The 16,953-nt window shown below is 38.5% G+C and overlaps 1 protein-coding gene across 2 annotated transcripts in view; it reads left to right on the forward strand.

Moving 5' to 3' along the window:
• The window catches only part of DCC (DCC netrin 1 receptor), a 1,229,995-nt gene that overhangs the window by 1,051,755 nt on the left and 161,287 nt on the right, over positions 1 to 16,953 (forward strand). For both annotated transcript variants that reach the window (XM_079109018.1, XM_079109019.1), the window contains exon 16: positions 13,226 to 13,321. In XM_079109018.1, the coding sequence (XP_078965144.1) occupies positions 13,226 to 13,321 (96 nt within the window). The remainder of the gene's footprint in view (positions 1 to 13,225; positions 13,322 to 16,953) is intronic.

A 16,953-nucleotide genomic window follows, 5' to 3' on the forward strand; every position in this document is an offset into this window, starting at 1 on the left:
AACGAGATAAAATTTACAGTGTAGAAATAACTCAGTTTTGCCTAATCTGAGTTGTTTGCATAGACTATAAAACATTTGTTCCAATGATACTGCAGTTTACTGTTTCTTTTGAAAATCATTGTTGGGACAGCCTTCTAGAAATTATAGCACATTCTTTTGAATTCCTTTTCCAATGGAAAAATTTTATTGGTGAATTTAATTCAAGAAAATAACCAAGAGTAACTCAAGGACAACTCTTAAAAATAAGATGAGCAACAAGCTGTAAAGTAACAATTCTGGTTAAAAAAAAAAAAAAAAAAAAAGAAAGGTTTAAGAATGGAGTGGCAAGATCATCTCCCTATTTGCAATGTTTCAAGCTTTACTCCTCCCTTAAATAATGTATTCCAAACAGTTGGGAGTAAAGCCCAGAGACATATCTGTTTTTATAAGTTATTCCAGGACCCAGTAATCTTGTAAGAAGTATAATCTTAGTTTACTGTTTTCAAAGGAGTGGGACTGGAGACTATCAGAAAAAGAAATCTTACTTAATGAGAATCACAGTTATTTTTCCTCTTGTAATTCACAAAGTGATAAAGGAACAGTGATTTTCAATGTTAGTGTATAGGCAAGGAAGAGGTGAAAGAAATGTATCATTGGTCATATGTACAGACTAGTACGATGATTTTCAGAGGCTTTTAAAAGACGAGAGGTTTTGGGATGTATGTAGCTCAGTGCTGGAGACATTGCCTGGCATGCATTGGGCTCTGGGTTCAGTACCAGCACTCAATCAATCAATTAAATAGTAGGTATCAGTGAGAAAGTTAGGACCCTAAAAACCTAAGTGAACAAAACTTTAATAAGATCCATAGTGAATAGTTTAAGAAGTGTATTAAAAATATGTCATGATGATAAAACAAATACCATCTAGTCAATGTCAGCCTGGTATTTACTTATTTTAAAATAAAGCAATAGTATATATCTTAAATAGTGGTAATACAATTCATACTTCCAGTTAAAGAAGAAAAACAAACATGGATCTTAGAGGAGTTAAGAAAATTTCTCAGGAATATGCATCTTCTAAATAGCTGAAAATTTATTTGTAATGTAGGTGTTTCTAATCCCAGCTCCCACTGACTTTCCACTCTCTTAACCTCTCAGGGAGAAATCTGAAATAACTCTCTCCTTATAAGTCTTGACCTTAAAAGCTCTGTGAAACCCCCATAAGCCAAGGGCCCTCTGAATTCACTTATGCCATACCACTTTCTAGGTTTGTAGCTCATTTTAACTTTCTGTGTCTGTATGTTCTCATCTGGTTATATTTTTCTTTTCAGTTCCAACTAAACATGAAGCTGAAGAAAATTTAACCTAGTAAAACATTTGTCTACTCACAACTGGAAAAGTCATTAATTTCATTTGTCATATTTTAGGAAAATTTCCAAACACACAACTCTGTAAAATATAGGGCAGTTTAAGGCAGTAATTCACAAAATTCTCTATTAAAATCCAAATACATGCCAATAATGGTGTGTCAGTATATTTTCTCCAGACTCATAGTCTTTTGTGTTTTGATTGCCTGGTTTCCTCATCTTGACAATATTTTTTACTACAAATTTTATCTAAGAATCTACTGAGCATTGCTACTAATGCTAACATTAAGTTGCTTACTGGCTCAATTAATGTAAAGTCTATCTCATTTTCTTTTAATTTCTTTTTTGTCCCTCTCCCAACCATTCTCTCAAAATAAACCAAGCTAGTTGATTTCTGTGAAAACTTAGGTTATACTTATGTATGATGATGTGACTTAATGATATATTTTTCTTGCCATTTCTTACTGGTAGTTATTACTTTTACTGGGTCTTTATTCTTGCATAATTATTCCAACTTCATTTTGTCATGTTTTATTAAAGCGCAAGGTTAAAAATGAGTTCCATTTTATAGCCACCTCAGAATTATCATTAATTTAATGTGCTTTTTCCATTATTAACAAAGTTTTTTCCATCTAGTCATATTTTCCTGAGCATATATTCTAATGAGCAAGAACTCCAAATTTTAGAGCACAGAACTATAACCATGAGTGCTTGAAAGTATCATCAGTTGAGGCAATCTCGTTGCCATGGGGATGAGAATAATTAGGATGTATATGTGAGATCAAATGTAAAGCAAATGGCTTATTTTTGTTATTTTCAAGTACAGTATATATATGCAGTCTATTAATCTTTGACTCACTGTAAGGCCATGGTATGTATACTTGAAGAAATTACTTCCCATTTGAAGAGAAGCAGCAGCAGGAAGGCATCATGTTGAATCTGCTTCATCTGCCCTTGGCATTGTCCGCAGGCCTTAGCAACTGTGGGGCACCATGGGATAGAGAGGTGAGCAGAGCTGCTCCCTAGGTGTGCTGTGCAAACTGGAAGCCACTGTCCATCTGTGGTTCTCTAAATTAATAAAAATTTTATGAAATGGAACCAAACAGTTCTTCCATTGTGCTACTCATATTCCAAGTGCATGACAGCTGTTGTGACTAATATCTACCACATTAGACAGAGCACACGCTGGGTGTTTATATCATCCCAACTAATGATAGGGACAGTATTGTTTTATAGTACTAGGTAGGCTGCCGTAAATGGGACTTCATCTGAGGATGATGCAGAAAGCAATAGTACAGGAGGAAATGAAAACTGTGATTATAAGAAAATACACAAATATGTGTGAAGGTAGCATGTTCCTTGAGTGTGGTGGTCTCCTTGAACCCCGGGTGATTGATAGCATTCCCATTAGCCAGAGAAGGCAGTGGTTAGAGGAAGCAATTCAGTACACACAGGCTTGTGCTCATGAGCACACACACACACACACACTCACAGTCTCAGTCACTTGTTGAGTGAAAAGACAAGACCCAAGTGTAAAATGATTGTCACCAGAATGTGTACTCTATGCTGTGATGTGACATCTGGAATGGTGTTTATGTGATGTTGGTATATGTACTACAAAGGGAAGTAATTTGAATTCTGTATAAAGTGAGGCATGGTGAAGTCCCCAAGTTATTTCTGTCTTGTGTCATCGTATCCACTTGTGGAAGAGTGCAAACCTCTCAGGGCCCCCTGACCTTGCCATATTAATCCTTATCCTCCGGTGACTTTGGGCACACTGCAAATTAGGACAGCCTGCCTTTGAACTCAAGCACTGCTGTTTAATGAGCCCTACAGCTTTCTCATCTCTGGAATGGGGACAATCACTGTCCCACCTTCAGGTTCCCATGAGGACAAGTGCAGAAAACCCTTGGAAGCTGGCATCTGGCGCAGCCAGTGCCCTGAGCCAGGACTCTTGTCCTTAGGCTGCACCCAGGCTCCCTTCCCAGCCACTCTCTCTTCCTGTCTTCTCCATTCTATGTTCTTCTACTTCCTCCTTCCCTTCCCACATCCCAGAAACCCAAAGGAAAAATCAAGGCAATGAGACCAGAGTAGGAGAAAGGGGAAGGGAAGAGGGGTGGCGAGCATGTGAAAAAAGACATGCTTCCCCTTTTAGCTCCTAACAAAAATTCATTTTCCTGTATTGTGTTTATGCTAGGTGGTCAGTCTAACTGATATTTTGAACTGGGGGTGATACTTTGTTTACTTGAATTAAATGAACAGTTTGTATTTTTTACAAAATACAAATACTGTATTTTACTGTTGATGGTCCAACAGTATTCCTGACTTGTTCTATATTTAATTCATTTTTTTAAAAAGAAATGTGAGCAAAGAGAGGAAGCCTGTGTGTTTGGTTATATTGTCTCCAGCTAATTTCCTCATGGAAAGCTTTGCTGAGAAATGGTTTTATTAAGTGCCCCATTTGTAAGCCACATTTAGTGTTTTGTAATCTGAGCATTTACTCAGTTGTTTCTCTGACTGTGAGGGCTGTCTGCCAAAGCACACCACACCCACTGAAGCAGGCGAGGAGTGTTTATTTGGCTTTAATTGGTGACTAAGATCTGCTCTGCAGCATTGTTCAGAGAAAACCCAGACCTTCTCATCCTGACACTCTAGAGGTGCACACCTGAGCACACACGAGGCACTCAGATCTCACCTCACTGAGATGATATGCAACCAGCCCCTCATTCTCTCCCCATTTCTAAAATGGGGGCAAATCATTCCTGCACCAACTGCTTTGTAACACTATAGAGATGATTGATAAAAATATTGCTTTTAATATCAAAGCACAGCACACACAAAAGGGTTTGCTTTTCCTAAATATAATAGAAGAACTACATAAATTTGGTCTCCCTCACCAAAGTGGAGGATACAACTCAAAGTAGATTATCTGAAGCCTGAATAACTCATGACCACTAGTGGAGAAAATAGAGATGCAATTATTTAGAAGAGCTTGTAGTAGATGCACTGCTATCTCATGACTCAATAAAAAGCATGCTGGGCTGCAAGAAATTCCTTGTTTACAATCTTTACACAGTGATCAGAACCCAAGAAAGTCAGTTGTCTGTATCTATGAGAGCTTTCTCTCCCTAATGCAAATGTGACAGGCTTCCTAGTCTTGGTCATAATGTCATCATACTACCAGGGTGAAAATCTAGAAACCATTGTCTCTCTGTTCCTTTCTCCACTGTCCCTCCAATAGATCCACAGATCATGTTGCAATCACTGATTGCTCTTCATTCTTGCTGCAGCACCTCAGTTCAGGTTCTTATGACCCTTGTCTAGGCAATTACAATAGTCTCTGGAGTGTTCCTACATTCAACACCTTTCTGTTCTCCTGGACTGTGTACTTCTAGGGAAATCAATCCCTAAAAGTATAGTTTAACACTTGTTCAAAATGTTGTTCGACCCAGCATCTTTTATTCAATAAAAGTCAGGAAGTACAGAGGCTAGAGCCTGAGCTTTGTAATTCAACATTCTACCCCTTAGCTATTAAAAGAACGTGGTCATCCTTCATTTATTCATTCAGGAAATATGGATTGCCCATTGATCAACCTTTCCCCATCCTTCCCTCCCTAATTTATAGGTATAGGAGAAAGAATCTCTGGTATTCCTTTGTACAGTAGGGTGACAATAGAGATAAAATGTACCACATTTCTGGAAAAATCTAGAAGAAAGGAACCGGAATGCTTCCACCATAAAGAAATGATAAATGCCTGAGGAAATAGTTATGTTTACTCTGTTTTGAACTTTACCTAATGTATCCATGTGTTGAAGCATCATGATACACCTTAAATATGTATAATTATTATGTGTCAGTTGAATAGCTCTCCTGTGGCACACAATAAATTGAGGTAAAGATTAAATAAGAACTGTGTGGTAGGCATCCAACAAATATTACTACTGAGGGTGAGAGGAGAACAGGAAAAGAATGCAGAGAAGAAAGAGGTGGAGGAGGAAGAAGAGCAGTTGCTACCATTGTCTTCAGATTTTAACTCCAAAATGCACACACTGTAAACACTGTTCCCTGCCATTTTTATCCACCCTTTTCCTTCAGACTCTGTTCATCATAGGATTCAGCAATATTGACATCATCTCCACACCACAAAGCCTCTCAGATTCCAGAACACTTTGCTCTGATTCCTCCAACATTTTTCATTAACAGATTTTTTTCAGAGAAAATAAGAAGTTTTGTGCTTTAGTTGGGGGATGGGTGGAGGATAAAATATGTATATGCCCTAGAAAAAAGATGTAACCATGTGTTATGGTTTGTATGCGAGGTGTCCTCTGAAAGTTCACATGTGAGACAATGCAGGAAGATTCAGAGGAGAAATGATTGGGTTGTAAGAGTTTTAACCCAATCAGTTAAAATCCCATCAGGGATTAATTGAAGTGGTAGGGTGTGGCTGGAGGAGGTGGAATTGGGGTGTGGCTTTGGAGTATATGTTTTGTACCTAAAGAGTTGAGACTCTCTCTACTTCCTCATCACCAGTGATGTGAGCTGCTTCCTCTGCCACTCTCTCCTGCCATGGTGTACGGTCTCACCTCAAGCCTCGTGGAATGGAGGTGACCTTCCATGGACTAAGACCTCTGAAACCATGAGCCCTCAAATAAACCTTTTCTCTTCTACAGTTGTGCTGGTCAGATTCTTAGTCATAGCAGTGAAATAGCTGACTAAAACATCATGTCTTACACACAGAAGATAATCAGTGATCATTTATAAGTGGATGAAGAGAACTTGATTATGAATGTGCAAGTGAGAGAAATTAATGTCGCATCATGTCTTTGGATCCATTTCCCATAAACCCACAGATATGTCAGGAGGTACAGTTTAGGATCAAGAATTCTGAGTTCTATGTTCAAAATGATTTGTTATTTGACCTGTAGTCAGTAATTTAGCCTTTTTATGTCTCATTCATTCATCAATTCAACAAATATTTGTAAAGCTCCTTCCATCTGCTGAGCATAGAAACATTTCTTTTTATAAGTTTGTTTTTACCTATTTTTCATCCTGGTAATGGACCTAAGAGGATTAAAGAAAACTTATCTTTATACTTCTTCCTCAGACTCAAATACTTTTCCTACTGACTAGGAGAGTGGCTGGTGTCTGCAAGACTGATTAATGAGCAAATCATATTACAAGCTGACCATTATTTGGACAGTGTTTCCAGAAAAGGAAGAAAAAAAGAAAATTCATATTAGATTAATGACTAAATTAACTATTAATTGAATTTACAAAGGGGTATATGTAATGAAGTAGAGCTGAACATGTTACATAAATTGCATCTTCCTCAAATATGAATTGCTCATCCTTTTAAGAGATCAATGCCATCAGCTGTATTTGCTCTCCACCCATTACACTTAATTAAACAGTTCAGGCCCATTGGGGTCAAAGGTGTCCAGTAACAGTTAGCATCTGACAGTGATCCAGTGGCCTCTGTTCTGTGGATGTGGCAGCCCTGGTTTGTGGCAATGAGCAGGTGTTTGCATTAGGAGACAGCTACCACTCTAATTTTCTCTAATTGACTTGCTGGCAGTGTTAACAGAGGGACGAGGACTCAGGGATGTGGATCCTGGGCCTGGACAAGCACTTGGCATGGATGGGACCACTGAGTAAAGAACATAATCTGTAATGAATAAAAGACTGTGGGCTGTCAATCTGGCACATGCTACTGGCATTACATTCACACAAAATATTAATTAAAAATAACGATGTCCTTCCCACTGGCTCTCATTACCAAGTACAGCATCTTGGTCTAGCTTTGAGGAACTTCTGCAGGTCTCGTGATTCATTCTCTCAACCCCAGAGAGCAGCACTCTTCTCTTACCTTCAGGGAAGACTCTTGTTGACTCTTAGAATAATGGTTCTCTTACCTACCAGGTCTCTGGGGATGGAGAACCAAGCCTTCTCCTGATTACCCTTTCCTTGTTCTTTACAACAGCCTGTAATCAATAAACTTGCATTTATTCCCTTTTCTCCTGGCTACACAGGCAACACTGGCCAAGAATCATCTATTTTGGATGTTCAGAGTTATCAAGCATATCTTCACTCTCTTTTATCCCAAATGAATATGTTTCTGTAAGAAGGATTGGCCAAATAAGGATAAAAATCTTATCAGAAATTAGAAATGTAGAATATCCACCCAAATCCAAATTATTCCAGTATGGTTCAATCATAGTGAATTCAAATAAGAAAATAATGCTGCTCTTTATTCTTTAGAGACAATTGATAAATTTTTCAAGCCTACATTTCTGCAACATTTCAACGAATCCAAAAAAATAAATTTACTATCATAATTGTCATTAAGTATATTCCTGAACAATGAGGTCTGACCATAATTAATGATTAATTCATTTGGAATTCATTATGATAATACTAAATATGTTTAACTGATTTGATGCTTCTATAGAGGGAGCAATTCTAGGTAATTCTTTAGTGATTTACTGGTTTTCAAAGTTTAAGAGCTCTGAGCATGTGCAGGAAAATAGTTCCACATTGCCCTCTAGTGATAAACTAGGAAATTGCACTCTTCTTAAGAACAGGAAACTACCTTCCTCTAGAGCTCCCAGTTCACTTTCTATTCAGCTACCCCAACCCAAGACACATTTCAAAGAAGGTGGCTCCGTCAAAATATAAGGGGATCAAACCAATGTAACCCACTGTTCACTAGCTAACCAATAAATAAATAACATTTTTTATTGTTTTTCAGGCTGATGTAGTATAGGGTCAAGCTTAATGGGGGAAGGAAATAAAAGTCCTGTTTCCTCAGTAGGTCCAGTTTCACCAAAGCACACACAATGCAATAGCAGCCAGAGTGAGCTCAAAAGACAGGAGTGGGGAGGTGGAGTATGAAGAGAACAAAGGAAAGCTCCCCAGAAAGGCCAGGAAAGGGATTGTGGGTTGTCCTCTGCTCTAGGTACTTCTGTGTTCCTTTTAAAAACTCAGGGTACTGACCTGAGTCTCAGAGTGCTGATTGACAAAAGGAAAATACTGGACAAAAATGTCTCCAAGACCCTCTCTAACTCTTGGCAATATTCTTCGACCATTTCAATTCCATTACATATGTGTTTACTTTTCCCAAGGCTAAGCCACTATCACCTCTTATTTAAATTTAAAGTTGATCCTCTAAGATATGCATAGCATAGTTGGGATTTTTAGAATCTTGTGATTTGTTTAATTCGTGTAACCTAACAGCTAGTACATGGTTCCTTGTCAGCTCACCTTATACCATGGTTAGACATCAAGTGAAAGAATTAGCTTCACTTGGATGACTAGAGATTTAGTCATCTAGGAAGAGTCTGCTTTGGAGTGACAGTGACCTCCCACTTATAGGGGTAGGATGGTAAAGAAATGGTGAATAGGGCTGAGGAGTCATGGAGTAGCCAGGTGAGACACAATGGTTGACGTTGAGACTGAGGTGCAAATTCAATCTGGTATAGTGAGAATGAATCAGTTAAAATATGTTTCCTCTTCTTTTTTTTTCTTTTCAATGAGAAATAATATGCACTCCGAAAAACTGAAAACCAGTAACAGTGTAATGCTACAGAAGCTTTAGCACAGTGTAGTGTTCAAGGGGACATGAACCAGACAACTGGAGGTGAGGATGGACAGGTGGAGGTATGAATTCAGCTGAGAACCTGTGAATGACCTCTGTTAACCCTCAGTTGGAACTCAAAACTCCCTATCAGGGAAGACATTTTTAACTCTGAATTCTCTTCTGAATTGAAGATGTGAATACAAAATAGTACTATATCCAATCTCCTTGCTTAAATGAACACCCTTTGGTTGTTTTATATCCATATCACTTAGCAGGTAGTATAAAGTTTCTAATTTGTCACTGATGATTTTATGGCTGGCATCTCAACTAAGAAATGTTCAGTCTCCATTTTCCATACCTGTATGAATGTTTGCATGTGGTTGTGTTTGTAGGAATCTCACTGAGCTTATAGCTAGCGGCCTCAGGCCTGTGCACAAGTCAGCTTTGTGTTACTACAACAAAATACCCCAGGCAGCAAAGAGCTCAAAGGGCAAAGCGCCTGCTCCTAGCGCCTGCTCATTGTCCATGCCTTGACTGCATCACCTCAGGGTGTGGTTAGCAGTGGTGGCTGTGTATGCAGGAGCCAGCAGGGAGTTACACCTGGAACCAGGAGCCAAGAGGAAGAGAGAGCAGGGAACCGGTGTCCCTGTCATGGATGTTTCCAGTTGGGACTTCCCAGAAGGCCTCACTCTTCAAGGTCCGCAGCACTTCCGGTACTGTCACCTGTGACCGGGTCTTACATGTGGACCTTCAGGGCACGCTCAGCACCCGAAGCACAGCAGGCCTGGACTCAGTCAAGCCTTGTATTTTGTTTTGTTAGTGCAGGTGTTTTGTTGTTGTTTTTTGTTTGTTTGAATTCTCTACCAACACTTAAAAATGGGCCAATTTCACATAAAAATCTAGACTTCCAGAAAACCTGCCAACACTGGTCTGCCTTTCTCATGCTGTTAGCATCTAAGGCCTGAAGAGCAGTTTACTTCACTATTTTCTAGAAGTCTTTCTGCTCCACTGGGTTCCATGCACGATGGCCAAATCTCTGTCTCTCCCCTCTTCCTCCTCCTCCTTCTTTTCCACCTCTATCTCTTTTTCATTAAAAAAGAAAAAAACTAATCTAAAAAACAAAAAGAACCCTAGCTCCTAAGCATTTGAGCTTGAAATTCCTGACCTCCTTCTTGCTCCCTTGATAAATCCTAGATAAATACAATAGAACTTGAACCACAGAAAACAATTTCATATTTCATTAGGTTTAAACCTAATATAAATGTTCATATTGTCATTGTGAAGATGAATCGTATGTTCGAAATCAGACCTAGTCTCTACTGTGATAACTAGAATGAATATTTGTGGTACTAGAGAAGTGTTTTGCTGGTCACACACTTTATTACTTAGGTTTTTTTTGTTTTTTTTTTTTACTGCATTTTGATTCTTTGTACACTAATGGGGTACAACTTTTCATTTCTATGGTTGTACACAATGTAGATTCACACCATTTGTGTCATCATACATGTGTACAGGGTAATAATATCCATCTCAATCTAGATCTTTTCTTCCTCCACCCGTTCCATCCACATTTCCCTCTACACAACCCAAAGTTCCTCTATTCTTCTCCTACCCCTGCTACCCCCCAATTATGTTTAGTACTTAATTTTATTTAGTATTTATGTAGTGTTTTTTTTTTTTTCTTTTCTCTATCCAGGATTAAGTTAGTATCCTGATAACAGAAATGCAAGTTTGCAAGTAGTCTTGAATCATTTGTTGATTGATTACTTTCTTATTAGTAAACTAGTTTGAGAACATGCACACACACAAAGAAATATTCTCTTTTGGAGGAGAAGCAATTCATTGTATGGAAGGCTTTGAGTATATTAGATGTAATCTTATTTTAGACATCTTGCTATATTGGGGGGCCATTGTGGCTTAGAACACCAATATTTTTAACGCTAATATTTATGTCACATATTAATTATGTGAAGAAAAATCCACCTAATCAATGTTCAGAGATCACCATGAGAGATAAACACACTCATTTCACATTATTTTTATTATTGTGATATAAAACCCAGGTGCATAAACCCCATGCCGCACATGCATAGCTTAATGAGTGATTTTAACTTAGAGTTCAACATTCTTCTTTGCTCTGTTTGCTGCAAATTGGCATTTGAATCCAGAGGCTTGATCAAACGAAGGAGATTTGATCCTTTTGGCAGGATTTGAGAGGGTAGTGTGTTCTTTCATCCTGAAGTACCTAGTGTCTGAGTATCTTTATCTTAGAAATTATTAAAGCTTAATGCATAGATCTGTTCATTCATTGGGGCTTCAAAATAGTAATATTCTACTTCTGTTATTCAATATTTATTTGTTAACTAGTTATGTTACAGGGTGATGTTTTCCATTGTATGCTGCTTGGTTGCATCTTGGTAGATTTTATTTGAGAAAGACATTATAAATGCTTGGTTCTTCACTAGTTTTTCAGATAGCAATTTGTTCCTCTGTCAATCTCAGAAATGACCTGTTTTTATTTAAAATATGTCTATAAATTAGTGTATTTGATAGGTTATCTTTAAGTATGTTCAGTTTGTTCTTCACTTAATGTTTTTTTTTTTTTTTTTTTTTTTTTTTTTTTTTTTTTTTTTTGCTCTTGTGAACAAAATACCTGACAAAAGCAACTTTTAAGGGGGAAAATGTTATTTTGGCCAATGGTTTCAGAGGTTCACTCCATAATCTGTTCTATTTTCTCTATTTCTTCAAGGATTTCTTTTACCTGTGTCCTGGATTTTCATTCTAAACTTTCATATTTGTCAATTCTTCCCAAATCCATTTTTATTCTTTCTTCACTTTTTTCCTACATGTTGTGTTTACTTTGTCTATCATTTCCCTTATTTCTAAGGTTAATTCTTCCACTTAAATACAGTTTCATCTTGAGTTATGCCATCTCAATTTGAGTTTTTCTCTTTCTGATTTTTATTGCTCTTTCACATCTGACATTATTTCCTTAATTGTTTAATTTATTCTGAAATAGAAAACTGTTGTTTTGATCTATTTTTCTTGTATACTTTTGTTCTACTTTTGATTTTTTTTTTTTTTCTTTTGGTACTAGGGGTTGAACACAGGACCATGCAACCAACCCCTGAGCCACATTCCCCAGTCCCCTTCATTTTCTATTTTGAGACAAGATCTCCTTAAATTTCTGAGGCTGGCCTCAAATCTGTGATCCTCCTTCCTCAGCCTCCCAAGTTGCTGAGATTACAGGCATGTGCCCCCACTCCCAGCTTTGGTCCTTTTTGTGTGTCATCTTGTCTGTGGGAATATCATCCTCTTTGTATCCCTTATGGTACCTTTGTAAGGAATTTTTACCACAAGAAGTATTTGTTGCTCACATTGATATGAGTTGTTTCCCAGCCTTCTAGAAATTCAAGTAGTTTTTCTAAATATCAAAGGTCCATTCCCTTTTGCTTTTGCTAGACCAGGACTGAGCAAACTGTAGGCCATTGGTGGAACCAGGCCTACACTTCCTTTTTTGTATTGTTGTCACCAAACTAAGTATGGTTTCCACATTTTGAAGAGTGGGACACAGATGACCCAGAGTAAATATGTGAGAGACACAAAGTCATCCTCAACGTTAAAATAGCTACTGTCTGGGCCCTTTACGGAAAAGCTTGCCAGTCAGGACACACACCAAAACCGGAAGTTTGTTTTCAGAGCGTCTGTGGCTTTCCCTCTCTTCTACTTTCATCTGGACTTTCTTTTCCATTCCTGTTACACTGTTCATACTCAGATTTTGAATCTATTTCTAGTAGTTTCCCTACAGTTTTTGCACTGTCTGAAGAGGAGACTTTATAGGTCAGACTCAAGTGTTTATACTTGCTCTTCTCAAACTCTTCTGCTGAACCTGCCAGAACGACCTGACTGTTATTTTAGGATTATCCTGATGTCAGGTTTGATGCTTGCCTTCAATTTCTTTTACATAAATGCAGAAAACCAGGGGAGGTAGGGCTATTGGTTGGTTGCCCACACCACTTGTCTCTCGGGGTTTGAAGGCATACCTCATCACCTAGTTTGGCTGTCAGCCTCTGGATTCCTGTTGTCCTCTCTGGTCTGCCAGTCACCATTGGTAGGGGATTCAGGGAGGTAGAATAACTGCATGGCTATCAGCCTCCTTCTTCCCAGAGTCCAGCTCACTCATCGTCAAACCACAGTTTACTTAATAGATTATATTAAATTTGTTTGCAGGAAAATGTTTACCCTGAGTATTCAGTGCACTAACTAAATCAACCCATTCAAACTGTTTCTGTTTTTCTCTAGAGTCAAGTTCGCATTATGTAATCTCCTTAAAAGCTTTTAACAATGCAGGAGAAGGCGTGCCTCTCTATGAAAGTGCCACCACCAGATCGATAACAGGTGAGCTGAAACCGTTGATCCTCCAGTGACAAGGGAGGCGGTGTTTGACAGCAAAGGGACATTGAAGCAAATAAAACACAAACTAAACAAAGGGAAAAAGCACTTTAAAAATGAATTACATGGCTGTCTTCTGAGCCTTCTGTGTGTGGTACATGTGTATACACATGCACACACATGCACATGAGATTTTTGATCCTCTGGTCTTCAGAATTAACTGGAGGGCAGCTCATACACTGGCACATGGACATAGGAGATGTAGATCCCTCTCTCTCTGTCATTCCAGTGGCTTCACAGTTCTGAAGCCTGATAGGATTCTTCATTCTCCTGAGCACCTTGTCTCAAATCAAGGTCGTTCAGGGAGGAACACCCCTGGTAATTGGCAGCCAGAGGCTCAGATAGACACTTTGCTTCTCTGCAGAGACCTTCAAACTAAGATGACAAGAATCAATTGACCACCTGGGGCTAGTTTGGACTAGGCTGAGTCACAGAGGGAGCTTCTTCCTCCCAGCAGGGCCTGGGGCTCTGGATACGAAAGGAATTGCCTGATTCCAGGGCTCATCACCTCTAGAATAGTGATATGAGTTAAATTATAAAGGCAGCAAGCAGGAGCAAAAAGGTTGGAGAAAAACTGAGAAAGGCACAGGTAAGAAGGTGAGAGCTGAGCCCTCTACGGAGGCTGTTTCTTAGTAAGACTGGGGTCGCTCCAAAGTAGAATAAGGGGCAGCCGGTGGGGCTGTTCATAGCTTCTGGAAGATTAGGTCCGCACTCCCTCCAACAGACTTATGTGTGGAACCCAGATGTGAAGCAGGAGAGTTGTGACTGATTAAGTCACACCTTGAACCTACCCCTCTCTGTCCCATGAACCTCAGGCACATTAACTTGTCAGCTGTTTTCACCTTCATGTAAAGAAAGGCTCTGAGACAGCAAGCAGCAGAGAGCACAAACAATGACTGAGTGTGAAGTCCAGATGGATGGGAATGCTTGGAAAACACTCCCTGGGATTCTGTGGCTTCTGCTTCTGCCCAAACTTATATGAACTTCTGTACTTTGTTTTCCCCTTTTCCCTAACTCCATGCTTAGACTGCCTCATGAACACAGTTATCATAGGAATTTACAATCGTTCATGTTGGTTTCTAGAAATTTATTGATCACTATTGATTTCCTGTGCATATGTGTGCATGTGTACAACCAGATGTTCCTATGAGGAGCAGTTGTTATTCCAGTCTCTCTGAATCTTTGAACTTTGGTTTCAAGGTCTGAGATCTGCCCAAAGTGGGATGCAAATTTTGGGACCCATGTCAATATATTCCTGGATCTTTGGAGACAATAGGTACCTTTAGAACCGTCATCAAAGGGGTTCATGACTTCTCAAAAAGGGTAAATAAGAAGTATGGCCCTAGAAAATATTTACTATCAAATGTGTTGTCTTCAGAATCAGAACGATGAGGCAAATTGAGAAGTAGAATGGAAATTAAGAGCGACATGATGGGGAGGATTTTCCCTTCCCCTTATTCTCTTGCTCTGCTCAAAGCAGGGGTCTTTGGGAGATGACAGGCTACTTGGACTCTCCCACTGTTTCTGTGTTTTCACTTAGTGAGTCTCCTTCCTGCCTCTGGTAAAGATGTGGAAGAGCTTCACATTGATATGGTGGCTTTAAACTGTGATCAGGCTATACAGAGTTATACTGAGTCCAGTCATTCAAAGCTCTATTCTTTTACCAAAACTAAAGACCAGAAGGATGGACCTCTGAAGGGACATGTAAAAATCAGTTTTCCAACAGAAAGTAATAGGTGTGAAATTTGTAGAGTTCAAATAAACTGGAGCTAAGTTGCTCAAAAAACCACGTGAGGCATTATCAATTTCTTTCTGTTTAACATTTGCTGTTGTTCTTTAATTCTCAACATGTGCCATTCCCACAGTGGTTTCTAAATCACCAGTGATCCATAAGACAATCTTTTTCCTCATATGACTCTAATCCTAATGGATCAGATGTGAGGCGATAACAAAGTTGGAAATTACATGAGTTTTCTTGTGAAAGAAAAACCAGTAGTGGGTTGGAAAGGAAGCCAACCCTTCCTAAAGGAAAAGAATACCCCTTCCCTAGAAGTGGAAGAATTATTTCATTATGTTTCCACACATCATGGAGAACAAAGGACACATCAACGGAATCAAAGGTTACGGTTCTGAGAGAAACTCTATCAATAAATGTGTCATAGTGTCTCATAGTGCCACGTAAAAGGCATCTTGTCTTTGAGCTTCTACAGAGTATTCCCAGGAGCTGCCTTGGAAAAAGGCCAACATGAAGTCAATACAAAATATATCAAAAGCAATAAAAGCATCAAGCTAAAATAAGCATTAGGCTCTGGAGCTTTCTACATGTATGTGCCCATAGATGTGGGTGAGCTCTGGAGCTCATCTGAGGCAGAGAATATCTGTGTTCAAGCTGCTGAAAGTTCCACCTGGCCAAGGGCAGTAAGAGTTTAATTTTTGCCATAAAGCCTTTTATTTCTTCTTGTTGCAAGAACAAGACATCTTGAACCTGGAGAAGGGAGGGAGGCAAATAAAAAGGGGGGCAATAATGAAGTATGTTGCTCGAATTTATTTATTCTCAACTGTTTTACCATGTTTAAAATGAAATCCAATGTAAAAAGATGTAAGATCGTGCTATTGTTTTTAAGGTTCATTTTGAACTTGAGAATAATGACTGAAAATTCATAAGCTCTGGGTTCTGACCAAAATATCTATTAGAAAGTGATTAGATTTTTTTTTCTTAGCAAAAGTATTGAGGCAATATGTATTTGCTCTTTTGAATGTAGCCACTTAAAAGTCAGTATTTTTAAAGCACTCAGGGAGAGCAAGGGAAAACAAACAAACCTGAAAAAGAGTGATTTAGCAGCAAAAGAGTGTTTTAAATCCAAATACTCAAGTAGTTTCTGATCAGGGTGGGAACAGACTCTTGCAATCTGTGTAATATATATTTATAGTAGTTGTTGCTATCCATGAACGTTCTGTTTTGTTGGAAATGTTGTGCAATCGCTCAACCCAGTTTGGTAGACACTAGACTCTTGTGTCTCTTGAACCCTTGAAATTGGCTAGCACAACACAAGAAGTGAATTTTTAAATTTTTAAAATTTATTTTTAGTTAATTTAAACATAAATAGTCCATGTAACTAGTGTTCATTGTATTAGCACAACTTTAGAGGAAGTCGTGAGCAGACTGAAAGGCTCCCCTGAAAAAAAACAATTATTCTCCTTTAATAGCAAAGAAACTTGGCCAAGGGTAGAAATTTCTGGAATATTTAAGTTCATAGAGAAATAGCATCAGATACTATTGCTTGAAATCTGAGAGAAATATTCTGAAATTAACTCAAGGAAACTCAATAACAATAGTCATCATAATGTATTCTAAAATTCAGCAAGATTGACTCTTACCATTTATTTAAAACAAATTTCTACATTTCAAAATCCTACATGTAGCACTAATGAAAGACGGCTGAGTTAATAAATGTTTATCAACAAAACTGGATTCAACAAAGGAACAATAAAGAGGGTAGCTCTGTACTGTGAACAGGTGAGAAAAGAATTTGCATAGAATACTGCCCCTGCCTCATAAAATTTTCATGAAGTTAACC

Source organism: Sciurus vulgaris (assembly GCF_902686455.1).
Source record: "Sciurus vulgaris genome assembly, chromosome: 13".
NCBI lineage: Eukaryota > Metazoa > Chordata > Mammalia > Rodentia > Sciuridae > Sciurus > Sciurus vulgaris.